A 20,662-nucleotide genomic window follows, 5' to 3' on the forward strand; every position below is an offset into this window, starting at 1 on the left:
TGCCCTGTTTGATTTTTCTGTATTCTCAGTCTTGGGTCTTACATTCAGTTGGAAATACGAAGCTCCTTAAGATATTCAGGGAAGGTATTTCAGAAGCCCTGGCTTTTATGCCCCAACACACTGGTAACTAGCTACTGCTCAGATGGATTACTGTGATGGGTGCCATTTGAATAATGGCTTTCTTGGGTAAAATAAGTCATGAAATAAAACATGGCAGGATGTTTTATGCAATTTTGAATTGGATCCTGAAATGTCCTGGGAGGTGGCAGAGCAGAAATGAAGACAGAAGGATGCATGTTATGTATGAAAAAAAAAAAAAAAATGAAAAATCTTTGCATCTTTGCATTTTTGGGTGACAGACATGATCTATTGCAAAATCTGTGCTTTTTGTTTTTTTCAGGCACTGAACCAGACATGAGTGGTATGGTATCAGACCACAACACTTCCTCTCAGGAAGAATATCTCCCAAACTATCTCCAGAAGGAAGACCCCTTTGCATCAAAGCTTTCTAGAGAAGCTGACATCATAGCTGGCTTTTATTTGACAGTAATTGGTAATTATTTTTCAATTTGTCTTTGAAATACAACTATGTCATTGCACTTACAGAGAAATTAAAACTCAGGAGGGAATCGAAAATATGTGTTAGAGATATGGTATTGACAGAACCAATAGTTAGTGTCAACAGACAATGCTGCTCCAGGTAGCCAGAAATGACTAGCGGGAGACCTTACAGCAAAAAATGAAGAAATGCTATTTTTTTTTTTCTACTAATATGTTCCTAGTTTGCACTTGAATCATTCCCAAACAGAAATTGATTTTACCCTTATGGTGTGAGGATTTCATTGTCTGTTCTCAAAGTTTCTCTCATGTCCCATCCTCAGATACTCTCATTGGAATTTTGCTCATGTCTTGGCTTCAGCTGTCCCCTATTACATTGAACAATATTTTCTGCCTAACTCTCCCCTCCTTGTTTGTTTGTTTGTTTGGGGGTGGAGGGGGGTGGGTGGGTGGGTGGGTGGAAGGAGTCTTTTATCATGTACAAAGTGACTTTCAGGTAGAATAAATGAAATTAATAATTGGTATTAATCAGTTCCAGATAGCTGGAACCGATTTCTATGCCAAGGATTCAAATACTAAAGAGATGGCATTAAACAGGAAAATGCTGGTCTCCATTGCTTCTAGGGATAAACCAGTTCTTCTTGGTAATTTACCTTTTTTGTTTTAAGGAGGTGGGCAGAGTTGTGTTCTTTTGATACTTTCTTCCACACTTACACTACTTGCTACAGTTTACACTTCCTTATGGTTCATGGCTTTAGTTCATGCAGTTTCTCACACCTCAGCAGCTATTTTCTTAGCAAAGCTGAACCAAGCTCACATAACTGTGCTACACCAAACTAGACCCTGGGTGTCAGTCACCTGGGCACCAGGTGAATTCAGCATATACAGCATATTCCTTGACGTTTATTTTGGTTTTGATTCGTTCTGTTGTTCTATCAGTTCTGCAAAAAATACAAAGATCTTTACATCTTATTTCAATGCTTGTCATTCACTACTTTACATCCCTTCTTTCCTGTTCTTTCTCACTGCCTTTTCCACAACTGATCTAAACAATCTAAGCTTTTCTACAGTGGAGCTCTCACAAAGGTTGAATAACATTTCTTGTCTGTCTTCTGCTTCTGTCTTGATCAAAAAAGAGATCAAGAAGAGCAGAGACAGCAGATGAAGCTGCATCTCTGTTCTTCTTACTATTCATGCACTGTTCTGTATGTGTACTAGCTTTTCACATAGATGTGTTTTTTTCTGCTATTATGCAAACTGATGTCTTCATTGAACTGTCCAAAACAGCCTCCCCTCCAGTCTGTTTTCACTTGGTTAAGCAAATTTAACTTTAATCACCAAAAAGATGTCTGAGTAGCTGAAATGAATCCTTTCAACATATACCTTATTGCCCTCTAATATTGTCTGTATTTAGTGTAGATTTATCCACTTCCTAAGAATACCCCTGCCAGGTGTGAAAGATCTTGAAAAAACATAGATAAAATCAAATTAAGACAAAGAACAGAAAGAATGAATTTCCACTGAAAAACCAAAAGCTAACCATGAAGGCACAAAATTATGTAAGCATTGCAAAGAGTCTGAAACTATAGTTTTAAAAGGGCTGATAATAATTTTGATATTGTATTTAGTAAGATTCCCACCTTCCCGATGCTGTGGACTGGACGTCAAACAGCCTCTGCTGGACATGTAGCGCCCAGAGGAGCACCAGGAAAGTTCAAGTCATAGTTGTGCTGTATACATGTGTAGCTCTAGACATCATATCCTATATTTTGCCCTGGTGTTTTTGTTTTGTATTTCATGTTACTTGGTTGGTTACTTTTACCCTTGTGGTGATTACATCTTCTAAGGTAGCTCTCATTAGAGCAAAGTCTGTTTTTCACATATGTATATAAGTGCCATATTTACATCTTCCCTGGACTTGCATCTATAACATGAGATATCACTGGTATCCTGCTCAGGTATTTTTATATCTACAGCCTGAAGAGGAGAAGGCTCTGGGGCAACCTTATTGTGGCCTTTCAGTGTGTAAGAAAGATGAGGCTAGTCTTTTTGGCAAGGTCTTTTGCAATATAGGGTGAACAGGCTGCCTGGGGGTTGTGGAGTCTCCTTCTTTGGAGATATTCAAGACCCGTCTGGATGCGTTCTAGTGTGATCTGATATAGGTTATCCTGCTCTGGCAGGGGCAGTTGGACTGGATGATCTTTCAAGATCCCTTTCAGCCCCTAACATTCTGTAATTCTGTGATGGTTTTAAACTAAAAGAGTAAAGATTTAGACTAGATGTAAGGAAGCAAGTTTTTACAATGAGCTTGGTGTAACACTGGCATAGAGAGATGATAGATGCCCCATCCGTGGGAACATTCCAGGTAAGGTACGATGGGACTCTTAACAATCTGACCCACTTAAAGATGTCCCTGCTCACATTGCAAGGGGTTTGGATTAGATGACCTAATGTCATTAGATGTCCCCTCTAACCTCAACCATTCTATCATAATTCCTTCTAGCAATCATTGCAATGATTTTGAGCAGTCATTGCGTAGCTGCTGGTCAGTCACGCCATCAGTCATTTCATCAACAATAACTGATTCCATATATTCTAGACCAGCAGAGTAGTTTTAGGCTGCATATAGTATAATAACTGATATTAATTTGCCAGAGACCAAGAGAAGTACAGAAACCCTCTATTTTGTAGGGGTTTCTGTGAAGAAGGACAGTGTTAGAGTTTTTGCCAGGAAAGCAGAATTACACCTGAGACCTCAGCTATGGGGAGAGGGAAGGAAACAAAACTAGTGGAAAGAGTAATGTCAGATCTTCTTCTGTGCTTGTAAAGCAGTCTTTAAACACACTTATCTCACAAAAACAACAGAAAAAGAAAAAAAAAGAAAAATAAAAAGGTTTTATTTGGGCTAATGCTCTCTTGTGAGTGGCACTAAAGTGCTGGTTTGGCTTAGTGCCTCAGGGTTGCCACCATTAGCTCATGTTGTCGTGGGTGGGTTGCAACATTTTATTAATCATACAATGATTTGGTCTAAAAATGACCTTTAAAGGTCCTGTGTGGACACCTTAATAGCAGAGAGAGGAACCAGCTGTGGAATGGTGGGAAGCCAGCAGTGGAGATAGTTATTGGGCATCTTTTCATGCTCGAGACATGTAAGATTAAAATCCGTTTCAAAAAGGGGAAGCAGCTGCACAATGAGTGAACAAGGCTAGGATTCCATCAGCCAGCTGGGCAGAGATTTTAGGGTCTGGGTGGTTGCACAACTGAAGTATTGCAGTTTCAAATATAAAAAAACTTTTTTTTTTTTTTTTTTTTTTTTTTTTTTTTTTTGGTCCTTGAAGAAAATCAGAGGTCATGACCAATCTGTGATAAATGCTCAGGGAAGGTATGATCATTTGTCCTAACTAGTTCATATCCATGTGTGTTTTTTTAACTGTCTGGAAAAAGTATCCAAGCAGTACACAGGTGGTTGTAAGAATCCACTTCTTTTCACTTTGTCACTTCCCCTGCTAGCTTTTTCATCACCAACTGGATTGATTTACTGTACATCTGGGTAAGGTGGCTAACTACTGAGCAGAGACCTGCTGGCTGTCAGCTCCCTTGAAAGCTGATGGCAAATAACTATTGATTTGCAAACGGTTGTTGCACGCTTTCTCAGCAGGTTATGAAGTAGCCTAATTGAAAACAAAATCCTGAACTACCTTCTTTCTTTCGTTTCTTTCTTTTCTCCTCCCCCCCCTTTGGTGGTGTAACACTGCTGTCAGATGGAAGAAAAGGAGTCTTATTTGTTCAGATTGCTGCTTTCATACACTCGCACCTTTCACTGCAGGTTGTGTACCTGAGCTTGGCTCTTCCCCTACAAGTGGCACTTTTTTAGTTATTGCATCCTTCACTTTTCATTTGTATATATGTAACAGTGTTATGGTGTCACGGACAGCTGTGCCCTGAACTGTTTGCTACTAGAAAAGTCTAAAGAGCCTTTTCCAATCCCAATCTCTATCCAGGCACACAGGCTACCAGCACCTACCAGAGCTGGGAGCCTGCACCAGTGAGGACTTCATCTAGTTATTAGAAAAATCTTCTGAATTGTAGGAAAAATGAAGCATTATGTGGCTTACCTAAGGAGATTATGAAGTTTCTACCAGCAAGGAGCTAAAAAGGAATTCAGATAAGCAATTGCCATATGCAGGTGTAGATAAGAGGCAAGTTAAATTATCACTGGACCCCTTGCAAATGTAGGTTTAGGAGGGCTGGGGCTCTCTGAAACATTGGTATTAATAATGAGCAGTTGCTTAAGAGACTTTTCTGATGAAAACTTCTCTCAAGTTGAAGAAGATCCAGGAAACTGTCTGATGCTTTTGAAAGGTGTTTCACACTGGATTCTGGCATTCTAGATAATCTAAATATCACTAGAGAGCAAACGGCATTAAGAGAGAAAAGGATTAAGACATACAAAACATGTTCTCAACATTGAGATTCATCCACTCAGCTGCAAAGAAGAAAATAATTCATATTAATACCTATATCTGATTCTAATTCAGATTAAATTTTTGGAGCCATAAAAATAGGGTGCTCTTCAATGTTCATTCACCAAGGATAAATAAAATTTGCTGAGAAAACCTAAAATTCAATGATAAGCCAGATTCTGTCCTGTTTATTTTTAAAAACAATGTAGAAAGCAATATTTTTAGTATCAAAATAAGAAGTGTTTCCAATTACGTGAGTGCTGTATTTATACTTAAATATTCAAAATCAAAGTATTTTTCTCTTGAGTTTGGTAAACTTCTGGTTCTCCAGTCACTCATATTTCTTGACAAATAATCTGGTTTTAGCCTCTGGAACTATTTTTGTCTCTGCCTTGTGGATATTCCCAAGCTCAGTTTCTTGATTTCCCAAGGACACAACATCCTTGAAGGGGTATTGTTCCATTGATGTGCCAGAGTAAGTAATTAATTATCAGTTTAATCCATGATAATTATTGAGATCTGGCCTCCCAGAAGACTCTGGAAAAAAAAACAACTCTATAGGCACAATATTTGGAGGTCATGGTGTTGCTGGGTGGCTAGGGGGCTCTTGGGGTATTTTTGAAACATAGGCCCATTTTTCCACCAAAGCTGAGTGTACAAAAGCATCACAGAGATTGATTTTGCTCCCTCATTGACAGAGAAAAGTTGGGTTACCTATAACTTTTTTATAGTAGTGTGGAGAGTTGACCTCAGCTGCTAGCCAAACACAAGGGCAGTCACTTGCTTACAGTCGCTGGAGTGGGACAGAGAGGAAATAGGAAGAACAAATGTAGTGGAGATAAAGATGGAGTGGAGTTAAAGACAGGGAAATCAGTTACTGTTGTGGGCAAACCAGACTCATGATGGGGGATTTAATGCAATGCTGTGTGTTGTCCTGTGTTTCCACCATAAAAACACTCAGTCTGGGCTCAAATTCTTTCAAACATGAGCTAGTGAAGAAAGACTTTATCTAAGGAGACTGGAAACTCTGCAGATTTTGGTACCAGTGTGACTAACATCATGGATAATTAATCACCTGCAGCATTGGGACCTGCAGGTCTTTGGGTGGTTACATGACAAAAAAAGACATCAGCCAACAGGAACAGGATCCCTCCTCACATGCTGAATTCTACCAGGAAGTTAAATGAGATATAGTTTATAAATTTTTTCTTATGACAGAAACAAATCTGTACTGTAAAATTTAAGATGTGATATTAATATCTTAATTTATATTATTTTAGAAATGTATCCCTCACCCTCTGATTATAGTATTTAATAAAATCAGGATTGGTTTGAGACTGGGGTCCTTGTGATTACAAATAGCTGAATTTCATTCTTGTGGATGTATAAATGTTTGTGAAAAAAATGGGGCTGATCAGATCAGAGGAATGATGACATTTCTATTATGGGCATTCAGTCAATTGTTGTGCAGGCTCAGGGGTTGAAGGCAATGCTCTGCTGCAGAAGAGTAAAGTACCATTTGTTGTGGGAGGGAGATGTCTGCAGCAGATGTCGCTATGAGCTCCATAATGAGGATGAGATGATTATGTTTCTGAGGAAAATTTCTAGCCCTGGGACCTCAGGTTCAGGCTGAAAATGTCAGAGAATTTCACAAGGAAGATGGGGTATTGCTGGTTTTGAGGAGAAGTCTAATTTGATTGATTTATCTTTTTTTTCCCATTATTATAGGGATTCTTTCAACTCTGGGAAATGGGTATGTTATTTTTATGTCCTCAAAGAGAAAAAAGAAGTTGAGACCTGCTGAGATAATGACTGTTAATTTAGCTGTGTGTGATCTGGGCATTTCAGGTAATTTCACATCTTATTTTTATGCATTTTTACTACCCCACCACTCTTCCTGGCAGCAGCAAGAGACAGTCCTCTGGAAGTTGTGGGAGCCCAAAATGGCTTTTGATACTGATATTTCTGCACTATTATTTGCTTAAAATAACAGAGAATGTTAATAAACAACATTCCTGGACAGCCTGGTGGGAAGAAATGAAAACTACAGAGGAAAAAGTAGTGTTCAAGTTAATCAATTTTTCATCCTAGCACTGAGCAGGCCTTCAAAGACAGCTCTTGTGTGTATCCTGACACAATAACAGCAACATAGCTTGTAGCTATCAGCCTATCAAAGGTACTGATTTCCTCTCTAGTAACTGCCTCTCTTATCTCTGAGTTAGGAAAACAGGCATTTGTTTCAATCTGTAGAATAAGAGCAACATCAGCCCATTGGAAGGGTTTTCATTTCAGCCCCAGAGCCTCTATGCCCTGGCATTAGAGGAGAGAGCTTTGGAAACTTGTACATGAAGTTGCAGAGTCAATAACCTTTGGAGATCATTCTTCTGGCTCTTGAGTCTCAGTCACCTGTTCGTGGCTACATGCAAGTACAGAAGGAGGACTGGATGTCCTTTAGAAAAGGATATTTTGGAGGATAGATAATCCAGTGAGTATAAAGGCCTGATGTGATCCAGCTGACCATGAGATCTCTCCAGTGCAGTATTCATGACAATATGTTTCTGTGCTCCCAAAGTCATCTATCCCTTCGTGTTACATACACTGGGCCCCTCTCCTCAGTTCCAGTGCAACCTTTCCCTGCCCTTGTCTCTGACAAATGTTTTGATCTCATCCAAATGCCCAAATAGCATTGAACAACATAAAGTGGTGGTTCCCAGTTTCCAAAATCTGATGGTCTTTGTGCTTTCACTGTACACGGTCAAGAAGCTGCTCATCCCCTCAACTGCCAGTAATTTTGATGCCTTTTAGTGATTAGAAAACATTTTTTTTTCTGAAGGAGATAAGAATTCAGATTAAGACAAGTGTTACTGCAAATATCTCTGCTCTGCTACCATACACAGAAATTGCAGTGAATTTTTCAGCATATCTGGCATGAAGACATTATTTCTTTCTTGCTGCACGCACTTAGAATTGAAGAAAAAGATGACCACCAGACCTGGTTTTAACCTCTCCTGTGCCTATCCCCATCTCTTTGTTTCCTAAGAGTCTGGTTTATTCTACAAACCTCATATCTGACTCCAATGAGTTAAAAGTGTTTCGGGAGAATTTCTGTAACTGTGTATTTGGAATGGAACCATATAAGCTGTGTGCTCTAACCATGCAAACTACAACTTGCTTGGGAGCCCTCCTAGCATGAGGACTGCTAGTAAAAGTATGTCATTCACATATCACCTGGACACCTTGCTTTCTAAGGGGATCTCAATCTATCCCTGTGTTTAAGTTTTGTGAATAAAATAATTGCAATTGTTGCAGACAGGTGTTAATGGATATTAACAGGTGGTGTTAATGGATATTAACAGGTGTTATTGGATATTAACAGGTGTTAATGGAAGATGTTGACTTGAGAAATATGATGTGTTCTGTCTGCTGGACCAGTGAAGATGTTTTTTTTTCCCCCAAATCCTCATATTTCACGTACTAGGCACCTTGTTCAAAACAGGTTCTGGCATGGCTCTGCTTGCTGCAGATTTCCACAGGGTGGCACCAGCCACTTGTTAACAACTGCCTCAGGAATCATTTTGCACTGATACGGTGCCCCTCAGTCCTGTGCTGATGAAGAGACATTTGATTTTGTGCAAACAATTTGCTGGCCTTTAGAGCTGACAACAATTTACATGAGCAAACTGCTGACTCTTAGCACATATCCCAGATCTTGCCATTTTTCATGTTTTTCTTAAAAATTTGATCACCAGGCTTTTGATTGAAAAATTAAAGTATATTTATTGCCCTTGGTAAAAACAAGTAATATATTAACCTGAGCACAAACTTCAGGCTCAGCCAGAATTTTCCTTACAGGCTTAGGCTAGAGGAAAAGAATCCTAAGATATCTTATTTAAAAATAAGTCTCATTTTGAGGGGTTTTCAATCATGAATTTTTTGGCATAGAAGATGGAGCAAATGGCATTTTCTGAAAGATTTTGTTTTGGTAGACATGTTTTAATTTTCTGTTAAGGGTGAAAACAGAATGTTTAGTTTCACATCAGTTTGATACAAACCAAAATATTTTGGGGAACAATTCAAATATTTTTCTACAAATCCCTTTAAAAAAAGAAAAAGACTTACGTATTGACTTCCCTGAATAGGTTACCTTGTGGGAATTAGTGTTTGCAAGACCATTCTTGCCCTCTTTATAAACCAATTCACTGAGCTGCTATGACATTACAGACAGTGTCATTCAGCCTGGGAAACTAACTTAGGGCAGATGAGATGTTTTAAGTTCCTTAAGGTGTTCTGGCAACTCCTGAGCAGGAAAGAATACAGTGACAGGAAGGTGGAGTTCAATTTTTAATGTTGTTGAATGCTGCAGTTGAACTGTTCAGTCCTTGGAGCATTTCAGGTCAGTCATAAAAGTAGAAATGAAGGATTCTAAACACATGCTGATGTTCCAGCATCACACAGTTTTGAGTGTTCTGTTTCATTGAAGATTATTTTTAATCTGTCCAGTCTGAGGTTAAAAAAAAAAATAAATCAGGTAGTGGAGATTTCCAACTAGAGAATGACAGTTTCCAAACTTTCTAATTTTCATGATATTTACAAAGAATATGAATAATGTTAATCTGGTTTAAGATGAGAATGAAACAAAGTATGTCCTGCCTTCACTTTTTCCAAAATGCACCATCCAGCTTTACAAATGTAGAAGGACAGAGTCTCCAAAATAGTTAGATATTTCCCTTTTTTTTGCAGGATGCTTAAAACTTTTAAGTCTGTGATCAGGTCGTGTGCTTTTGACTCTCACCAAGGAAGTGTGTGGTCTGCACAGGAACTGAAACCACTTCTGCAGCTTAAGTGCATGCTGAGAACATAGTACCATCTTCCTTTCTAACCTAAAACTTCACCACACTATGCATCCTACTGTTGGGCCTTGAAAGGTTTGCAAAAGTCCTCTCTAAAGGCAGATTTCTTTAACCTAGAATCATAGAATGCTAAGAGTTCGATCAATTCTGACCTTGAATGTCTCCAGGGATGGGGCCTCCACCACCTTCCTGTGCAACCTGCTCCAGTGTTCTATCACCCTCACAGTAAAGAACACCTTCCTAATGCCCAATCTAAATCTACCTTCTCTAGTTTAAAAACATTGCCCCTTGTCCTATTGCTAAATGTCTTTTAATAGTCCCTCCCCATCTTTCTTGTAGGCCCTTGCTGTGAGATCTGCCTGCAGTCTTCTCCAGGCTTATCAACCTTAACTTCTGTTTGAAGACCCTCTATTGATTATAGGGGTGTTAGATCTGTACCTGTTTCAAACCCAGGCTCACCAATCACTCATGCTGTTTAGACTGGCAGTTGTTTGCACATGGATTTAACATATACTCTGAAGCTTTCATAATGGGAAGAGCTTGCACAGTACCAGAGTGTGAGTTTACTTCTGGCTCATGTAGTCTGCAATAAAGCACCTGTTTCCAGCCATTCTGCAGACTTGGCTCATCCTACCACAGCATAGATGCTATGGGATCTAGCCACAGCTGTCTTAGGCTCAGTCCTGTGGATGGAGGGCATGCAAGCCATCACATCTGTTGTGTTTGAAGCCCTCTCATCACATTGCAGACCATTTTTACTGGTATTAGCTTTGGGTAAAGGGAAGGGTGTACTTTTCTGGAAAAGACTGGTTTTATCAGTGATGGATTTCTTAGTCAACTGACATTTTTTTCTTCTTTTGAAGTTGTAGGAAAACCCTTTAGTATAATTTCCTTCTTTTCTCACCGCTGGGTGTTTGGATGGATGGGTTGCCGCTGGTATGGATGGGCTGGTTTCTTCTTTGGCTGTGGCAGCCTTATTACCATGACAGCTGTCAGCCTGGATAGATACCTAAAAATCTGCCACTTGTCTTATGGTAAGAAAGCAAACAGTATATATTAAATGACTATAGAATAGAGAATATTCAAGGTGACTTGACATATAAAAAACATCTTGCTTATGTGACTTGGGGGATGTACAACAGATTCCATTATGATGACATGTTATCAATTGTGTAATGTTAACTTACAAGAAATGTTTGCAGCTGGGCAAAGTAAGCAAGGTGATTTGTCCAATAGCTCAGTGTGCTAACAATTGAAAGCTGTGGTACTGCTTTCACAGATACTGGCACATCTATACTTTTTCCTTAAATATGAGTGCAGGGAAGGTCATCTTACCTGAGTTTGGAAGACATCATTCCCATTAAGCTGGATTTAATTTTTTTGTATAAAAGTTGTATCAAAGCATCAACCCAAATCGGATTGAAGTTTCTAAGGTGGAAGGAACTGTTGAAAAACCATAGTCTGAGTTTCTGCATAAACCATGGATTTTAACTTGCTAGTCCTATCTGAACCCAACATGTTGTTGGTGGAAAGCTTGTAAATGGAAGCATTTTCTAGATGAATTAGCATTGTGTAAGCCTTTGTATTGAATAATGAAAGGTTAAATTGAACACTTAGTCCTTTGTTTGGGTTGAATCTCTATCTCATCTGATCATGCACTATGAATACTCCTTTACAGACCACAAAGCAATTTTCAGAATTACTGGACATGATTTCCATGATTGTTGATGTTTGGATTGCCTTTGCACAGACTCTTCTAGGTTGTAAATCATCACAGCCTAAAGATCTAAAGTAAAGACAGGTGGAGACCTTCATTTGAGTGTGGTGTAATGAGGTATAATGTGAATGGGGTGGCTAACCCAGGAAGAGGTGACATGACACCATTCTATCATGTCTGGTCTTATGAGGAGCAGCTGAGGGGACTGGGGTTGTTTCTCTGGAGAAAAGGAGGCTCAAGGGAGATCTTTTCACTCTCTATAATGAGGTTGTAGCTATGTAGGGGTCAGTTTTGTCTCCCAAGTAGCAAGCAATAGGACAAGATGAAATGGCCTCGAGTTGTGCCAGAGGAAGTTTAGGTTGGACACTCGGAAAAATTTCTTCACCAAGAGTGTTGCTAAGCATTGGAACAGACTGCCTAGGGAAGTGGTGGTGTCAGTAGTCCTGGAGGTCTTTAAGATATGTAGGTGTAGTGTTTAGAGACATGGTTTAGCAGTGGACTTGGTAGATAGAATTATAGTTGGATTGGATGACTTTTAAGGTCTTTTACAACACAAGTGATTCTATAGTTTTGTCATCCTACAGAGCTGTGGTCAAACAGCCAAGCAAACTCCTACTGCATGTGTAGAATGAAATATTCAATTGTACAAGAGAAATACAGAGCTGATCTTGTAACTCTTGAATTATCTTCAAGGTACCTGGCTTAAGAGACATCATGCATTTATCTGTCTGGCAATAATCTGGGCTTATGCTACATTCTGGGCTACGGTGCCTTTTGCTGGTGTGGGAAGTTATGCTCCTGAGCCGTTTGGGACCTCCTGCACTCTGGACTGGTGGCTGGCACAGGCTTCAGTGGCTGGACAGGCTTTTGTTCTGAGCATTCTTTTCTTTTGCCTCCTGTTCCCAACTGCTGTGATTGTGTTTTCCTATGTCAAAATCATTATGAAGGTCAAATCATCCACCAAAGAAGTTGCTCACTATGACACCAGGATTCAGAACAGCCACATACTTGAAATGAAGCTGACCAAGGTATGTAACAAGATTTGCTCTGCTGGCTCATAAAAGCAGGCTTGGAGAACTTCACTCATGTACTCTTCTCTGCTAAGAGGTAGTACAGTGCTCTGAAGGTGGCTCTTCTAGCTTACTCCTCCATTACTGTGAAAATAGGAAAAGATGGAAGTTGAAACATAATTTCGTGATTAGAATTCTTGAGTCTCTGAGATCGTGATTCATTCTGAAACTCTGCCACAGCCTTCCTCTGTGACCTTACACAACTCATCCTCTATGGCCCTGTTCCCCATCACAAAGCTCCATTTGATTTCAGAAACAGTTGTAAAGAACTGTTTTAAGGTGTTTGAGATGTGCAGGAATTATAACAGAAAACCAGATGGAAAGCAGATTATTGTAGCAGGGAAATAAAGCTTTCAGACAGCTGGTGTTCCTCTGTTAATGAAGATATAAACCAAAATCACTCCTGTGATATTGGAATTGTTTTATGCAAACAATTTATCGTTTGAGTTCAGCCATGAGCTGCTGATAAAAATGAACTCAAGTGATAAAATTAATTTTCCATCTCAGACAATATCTTCCTTTCCTGATTGAATCTATTTTTTATTTGGCAGTGGTGACAGCCATGATCCTTGCTGATACTGGTTATTGTGCCAGGAGATCTCTCAAAATAAAAACCAGTACAGAATAAAACCAGATTCTTTAGTTGTGAGAAATTCACCAGCCTCTCTAAGCCATGTGAACAGGGAGACAAGAAGCATCCTTTGTTTGGGTGATTGAATTTTATTATACTTCTGTGGAGCTGATCTGAAAGTTATATAATATACAGCAATAAGTGGCATTATATTTAAACATGTTGGAGATCTCAGCTAGCTACTTGTATGGCCAGTGCTGCCAGTACAGCTGGTAAAACTGTGCTTGGCTTTAAAATGAGTCACTTCAGTCCAGGACTGTTTTGCAGTCATTCAGGACCTTCCTTTGAAGAACAAGGGAAAATTCTGATTCAAGGTTGCAGGTTTATTTTTGCCATATTGGAAGGATCTTGTAAAACTTTAATGTGAGTTGACACACTAGTAACTATATTTTCTGTCTCAAATCTGCAATGGAGAACATAATGTTGGGATATATATGAACAAGGAAAATAAGTCTCCAACATAACCCAATTAAAAGAATCGCACAATTCGTTTTCCCTGAAAATAGGATCGCCATTAAGATGTCGAAACAGAAGCTCCACAATAGAGTACGCAACATCCAGAAAACTTGTGCTTTCTGATGGCGTTTTGTTACAAGCCTGCCTTTTTTCAAATGAATGCACCTGTACCACTATCAGTTGGGATGCAGAATAGTAGTCTGTCAATGGCAGCAGTATAATGGCATATGTTCTTCAGTATGTACTGTTCCATGATGTCATTAGAGCTGTATCTGGCTATGACTGAGTGCAGACAGGCTGGTTCAGGCAAAGCATAGAAATTACAAATCTTTTTCCCCAAACAATTTTTGTTTAATATTTTTATTAAATATTCCTCTGGCTACGTTTCTTCCTGTTATAAATACTAGAACGCACTGCCCAGGGATGTGGCTGAGGCCCTGTTTCTGGAGACATTCAGGATGTGGCCCTGGCCTTGGCAGCCAAATCTAGTTGGAGGTGTCCTTGCTCATTGCAGGGAATTGGACAAGGTGACCTTTGAGGGTCCCTTCCAACCCAAGGCAATCTGTGAATCTGTGAATTTGCTAGGAATGCAACCTAAATGTTTGGTTGAAATTTGTGGTTTAAAGCATCTGCAGATTCTAATAGAGTAGAAAATCCATCCTGTGGGTTAGGAGAAAGAAAACCAGACACTGTACTAGCATTCCCATTATCAGTTAGAATCCCAATAATTTTAATTCTGGCTTACCCAGGTAAATACAATCAATCTGCTGGCATGGTTATACCCAGAGACTTGACAATTCATGCCTTATTGAATAACTTTATGCTCACATTTTCTATATTTGTCTTGAAAGGGGTTCAAATGGTTGAAATTTTTCTGGTAGAGGATAGGTCACATACCCCTCCTGGGTGCAGGCAGAAGGTAGACCTGGTTTATCAAAACTCTTTTCCTTATGTTACCAGTGGCCAGCTTTATGGCAGGTTAGTGGTCCCACCAGGCTTTGATACCTTCCCTGCGGGACATCATCACAACCTGCAAGAGAGGAAAAAGCCCTGCATTAGATCAGGTTGCTGCAAGCTCATTTTCTGTTGCTCATTTCCCTTGCTTTTGCCTCATTTATTGGTACTGGGCAATACAGAAGAAAGTGCTGTAATGTGTGTAGGAATATACTCTCATAAACAAACTCACCTACAGAGATACGCAGGATTCCCCACTCCCACAAACCATCAGGACCTAATTCAGTCCTGGAGAATTCTTCAAAGAGTTTGTTTTTTTGACCTTTGGAATCTGATTTTAAAGGACTGAGAATCTAGAATGCTTATGCTTAGTAGGGGTTTTTTGGTTTGACTTTCACAGTGTGTGCTTGTTTACTCCGGCATGGAAAAGAGACTGGGATTTTTTTGACTATTTGGTTGGAAGAGATGATAGAAGTGAAAAGGCTCTTCAAATAAGTGAGAAAAAGGGAAAAAACAAAACAAAACAATCAAAACCCAAGAGAAATCCTGTAGGAAGTGTTTCCAGTTTAACCTGAGTTCATTTCAAAGACCTTTCTAAGATTTTAAAAGACTTTCACAGCTCTGTGTTGTGTATTATCCTAAAAAAGGAAGTTTGTATGTTTTGAAAGGACTCTCCTCCAATTTTATGTAAAAGAATCATTATTTTCTGAGAGCTCATTTAGTTTCCTCATGTTTAGCCAGACCTTACAGATTTTTAAAGGTCTGTGATAACACTCACTAACTGCTCTGTGTCAAGTGAAAGCAAAAGAAGCACTAGAGAAAGGCAAGAAAAAATCACAGCAGCTTTTGTTCATATTTATTGAAAGCAAGTTATCATTTTCCTTGTCCATTCTGCAGCATGTTCCTTTGAATTCCTAGCTGTGTGCTGTGCCGACAGGGTCCGACTCTGCCAGATTAATTTCTTTCTCTCTTTTCTTCACAAGGTGGCAATGTTGATCTGTGCCGGGTTCCTCATCGCCTGGATCCCTTACGCTGTAGTCTCTGTGTGGTCAGCCTTTGGACAGCCGGATTCTGTTCCCATTCAATTTTCAGTGGTACCAACTCTGCTTGCAAAGTCAGCAGCCATGTACAATCCAATTATTTACCAGGTCATTGATTGTAAGTTTGCCTGTTGCCGGTCAGGAGGATTGAAGGCACTGCAGAAGAAGAGCTCTTTGAAGAAATCAAGGTAATTTCTTCTTTGAGAAGTAGGATATCTTTAAGTACACAGTGTTCTAAAAAGTACTGAACTAAGATCTACCAAGGCACAGATTTTTAAATCTTATTTCTTGTTTTTACAATTAGCTATTCAAGGTATTTCTTTTCCTGGGCATTTGTAAAGTAACTCTACGTGTGAAAAGAGAATAAAGGAGATGGCCCTTATTTTTAGATTCAGCTGCAACTCCACTGATATACTTAGAAACTAGCTCCATTTTTTTTTTTCAGTGGGGTTTGGATCAGTCCTGTCCTCCTCTTCCTTTTATTTCACATCTTCATACGGGTTATCTCCAGAAGGCGTTGATTACCTTCATGGTCAGTGAAGTAAATTGGGGAGAACTGTCTTAATTCCTTACCATAATCTGTTAATACTATGCCTTTCAGCCACAGAATTATCAGAGAGAGACAATAATTCATTGATCACTCTGTAGGTACCACTCATAGGAAAGAAACTACCACAAAACAAAACAAATCAAATCAAATCAAATAATATTAAAGTCTTCTAAAGAAGTCTTTTTTCTATTTACAACTTTCTGGTAAAGTCTGTGTTGACTACCAGTGCTATTTCTGGAAACACTAATTGTGTACTTGATGGAAAAAAGACTTCCAGTTCTGTCTTATGCCATAGAAGTATCAAACTTGTGACTGACACAAGAATGAGGTAATGATGGATGTTAATCTGACACAAATGCCATATGATGTGTAAGTGATTGTGCATCCATAGAATTACAGTAGAGCAATTTTCTTCAAAAACCCAGAACATATGTGCCTCCGTATGTACTTTTTAGAGGCTTAAAGGCCCCTTCCATCATTGTATTATTCCCTTATCTATTCCAGCACTTTTTGATATATTGTTCAGAGAGTTAGTCAATATCTTGCGCTTCCACATCTTCCCTTAGAAGATTATTCTGTAATCTTACACTGAGGTTTACTCATCTGCAGAACATACAGTTTATATATGTTGTAAATATTTGAGGTGCTGAATTTATTGTTTACTAAAAACACTTCTGCAGTTTTAGGCAAATGGGAGATAAATCCAAAGTAGCTTTCAGTGAATCTTTGATGTCTAGGTTTGTGTTTAACCTCTGTGTTACCATTCTAGAGGAGGAAGAAGGTTTCACCTACTCCCCTAGGCTGAATGCAGGTTGACTTTCCTAGGACTGTGCAGTGAATGAAATGATCTGGAAATATAACTTCCCAGAATCAGGAACTTAATTGTCATCTTGGTAAGAACAGAATGATTGTTGTGCTTTCTCTTTCCTGTAGGATGTATAGCATCTCTGCACACAGAGACTCAATGATGATGAACGAAACCCATCTGGAAGCATGAAGGCTCATTGCACATACAGCAAATGAAAACCTGATTACAAACAGCCATACTTTCTCAAGTTCCTCTTTATGTAAATAAATTGAAATATGATGCCTGTATTGTTTTACTCCCAAGTCCTCTCTACAATGTAGTTCATTCAATCCTGACCTATACATTGCAGTTAGAGCTGGGCAAGTATTTTAAGTACTCAGACCAAGAAGAAACACAGGAGATGCATTTGTACAAAAATTTTGTATCCACTTCCACTTCAGAGTCTTTAGAATACCATTTTTTTTTTTTTTTTTTTTTTTGGCCCCAACAGAAAGAGGTGATAGTTTGGATGACATGTTTGCTCACAGAAAGGGAGGTATTCACAAAGGCCAATTTTAGGTTGCCAAAGCTAATCTCCCTAGATGCCTACTACAGCTGCCAGAGAACTGACGCATGAGGGAAAGGACAAATAAGAGTTGGAGCTTCACTTATCAGGACTCTGAATCACCCACTGGAGAAACTTTAGCCCACTGACTAATTGTGATGAATATCTCTGTAATGCATGTGGCTACAAACTCACATGGGTACTTGGATGTCAGTCCTTCAATATTCAGAAATGTTTTGGGTTTGGTCAAGGCAAGATCAGAAGGGCATGCATACACCCCAAATGGTCAGTATTTGTGAGTGAGTGGGGAAAAGTCTCTTGCTCAAATAATAGTTTCATTTAAACAATTTAGTATCATAAATGACTTTGTAATGAAAAAATAAGCTAAATTAAATCAGCCCCCATACAAGCCAAATTGATCAAACCAGTAGTTTGCACATCCTTTTAGTATTCTCTGGTCAAAATTGTTCAGGATAGATATTAAGAAAAAGTTATTGACAGAAGGGGTGATCAAACATTTGAAAGGGGTGCTGAAGGAAGTGGTAGAGTCACCATCCCTGGAGGTTTTTAAAAGGCTTGGAGATGTGGCACTTGGAGACATGATTTAGTGGTAGTGGCTTAGCAGTAGTGGTGGGATTACAAGTTCCGGGCAAGAGTTTGGACTTGATGATCTCAAAGGTTTCCTCCAACTTCAACAAGTCAATGATTCTGTGGTATAATTACAATGAAATGTGATGGCAATGAGCAGACAGGCTTGATTTCTTGAATGATAACAGACTTTTTTTTTCACCTTGTATTGTACTTTTCACCATTCTTTATGAGATCACAATTCAATGTGAAATGACAAATTCTTCATCATGCCTAAGTATGGAACCCATCTCAAAACTAGAGAATTCTTGAGAAAGGTTACAGCACAGATAACAGAGAAGTCTTCCTTAAACACAATTGTATGCAGTTTTTAAATATTAAGGCCTGGAAGTCTAAGGATTAGGAATGATTTACGAACTAAAACAAAGCTTGTAAATTCCTAATATACTCAAGAGAAAACAACATGCCTTGAAAAGACCTGCAGAATAAGGCAGATAGAACATTGCATGAGATCTTAGCCATGATTATTCCCATTTTCTTCTTTCTTTGAATTTATTTTAAGGTAGAGGCATCATTAAACCCCCAAAATCAGCAGTCCAGTATAAGCAGATTTTAATACTTAAAATAACAATTTTGATTTTTTACACAGTTTCTTTGGGAAGAATGTTGTACTATATAAAATAACTTCACTGCCAATCAAAGAGTCTCCCACACAGATTTGTGTTGACTGCAAGCTAAGTAAAAAAAAACAAACAAAAAAAAAAAAGGAAAATCAAAAGTGTTGAACTTTTCTTCTCAACTGTTCCTTCAAGGGAAAAGTATGAAAGAATTTCAATTACTTTCCTGTTTTTTTCATATTGTTATTTCACAATTGCATTTAACATGCATTCCCTGCCATACTGAACTGAACTTCTTTCCTAGCTGATTTGTAGTGATATTAATCTTGTTTTATACAATAATGTCATAAAGGTTTAAAGTAATTTGTTTGTTGGCATGTCCCAACACTCCCATTCAGCAGTGCAAGCAGCTGCTATTTCCCCAAATGATATTGAGACAGTAGTTAGCAGAAGATGATTTTTTTTTTCACTTTCCTGAGCTGAAATAGAAAAGAATATTGTTTCCTCCTCTGCAAAATTTTACAAATGGAGTTTGAACAAGTACTAGAGAACTCGTGGTACAGAAGTTGCCACACTACCTATAAAAAGGTTTGTGCTATTTTTTCTTTTTTTTTCCCCCCCAAGAAGTTGACTTCTTTTCCTTCTGTAGGCCTTTCAATATAAGAGAAGTTCATTTCTTGGTTTCAAGTTGCACTCAAGAATTGATCCAGAGCAGAAGGCATCCTTTGCAATAATTCTAGGTTTGATTATGAATCCATTAACAATCTTCCCTTCCTGCAGCTTTTATTCTTTTCTTCTGTGCCCTAAAATGTAGATTAGTTGTAGCAGAGCAGCTGGTGAGGCTGTAGGAGTTACCCACTACTGTGGCCAGATTACAGCATAGATCAACTCACAGTTTGTGCATGAACACTTCCTGTAATTTCAACTGCAGAAGCTTCTCTCTCTCTCTCTCTTTTTTTTAAATTTATTTTTTTAACTATGTACTTTCTTTGGAATTACTGCTTGCTCGTCCCAGAGACAGATACATACTTGTGGAAGGTCTGAATATCATATTCTAAAAAACTGCAAAATATTTTTTATTCCATTGCATGAAATTTACTCAATATATCTGATATCTAGATAGTTCAGAGGTTTAGCAAGCTCTAAATATCTTCTGAAATAATGCAAAACATGTTTAAAATAATGCTTTGAAAGAGATTTATTTATTTATTATCCAGTGCCATAATTATGTTTGTTTGAAGACACAGTTTAACCATTGGAACAGTACCTTGTTCTGTAAGAAGCACTAGGAGCTATAAACATATTTATACTGAGTCTGTGTTCCAGTGAAAGATATTTTCCTGAATGGAGGAAGACATAAACATTCAAGTATGCAATATTGTAATTTAAATGCAGAATCTGAACCAAAGAGCTCATGAACTTCATTTGATTCAATGATAAAAGAGAGCTGGAGCACCTTCTTTTGTCCACCTGTATAAAGCAGATCATACAATTAGTTTATCCTCTCTTTGGGATTAGAGTGGTAGAGGAATAAGGGGCATCATAATGGATTCAAATTTTCTTGGTCAGCTGAGAATTTAATTAAGTCTGTGAACTGATGGTTCAAAAAGTAATCGTTTGCCATTGATGCTCAGGACAGAGTTTTGGTCTCTCCATGTGTCAAGACTGATAATTGATGACCCATCCCTGGAGGTGTTTAAGACCAGGCTGGATGAGGCTCTGGCCAGCCTGATCTAGTGTGAGGTGTCCCTGCCCATGGCAGGGTGGTTGGAACTAGATGATCCTTGTGGTCCCTTCCAACCCTGACTGATTCTAT

General features: G+C 38.7%; 1 protein-coding gene across 1 annotated transcript; it reads left to right on the plus strand.

The window, feature by feature from the left end:
• The first annotated feature begins 375 nt into the window (after window positions 1-375).
• LOC128969012 (opsin-5-like) lies at window positions 376-17,286 on the plus strand. Its single transcript, XM_054383683.1, has 6 exons — window positions 376-553; window positions 6,750-6,869; window positions 10,735-10,905; window positions 12,282-12,616; window positions 15,683-15,927; window positions 17,223-17,286. The coding sequence occupies exons 1-6, from the start codon at window positions 415-417 to the stop codon at window positions 17,284-17,286; spliced, it is 1,074 nt and encodes a 357-aa protein (XP_054239658.1). The 5' UTR covers window positions 376-414.
• Window positions 17,287-20,662: the final 3,376 nt, after the last annotated feature.

The sequence above is a fragment of the Indicator indicator genome, chromosome 9, assembly GCF_027791375.1.
Source record: "Indicator indicator isolate 239-I01 chromosome 9, UM_Iind_1.1, whole genome shotgun sequence".
Classification (NCBI taxonomy): Eukaryota; Metazoa; Chordata; class Aves; order Piciformes; family Indicatoridae; genus Indicator; species Indicator indicator.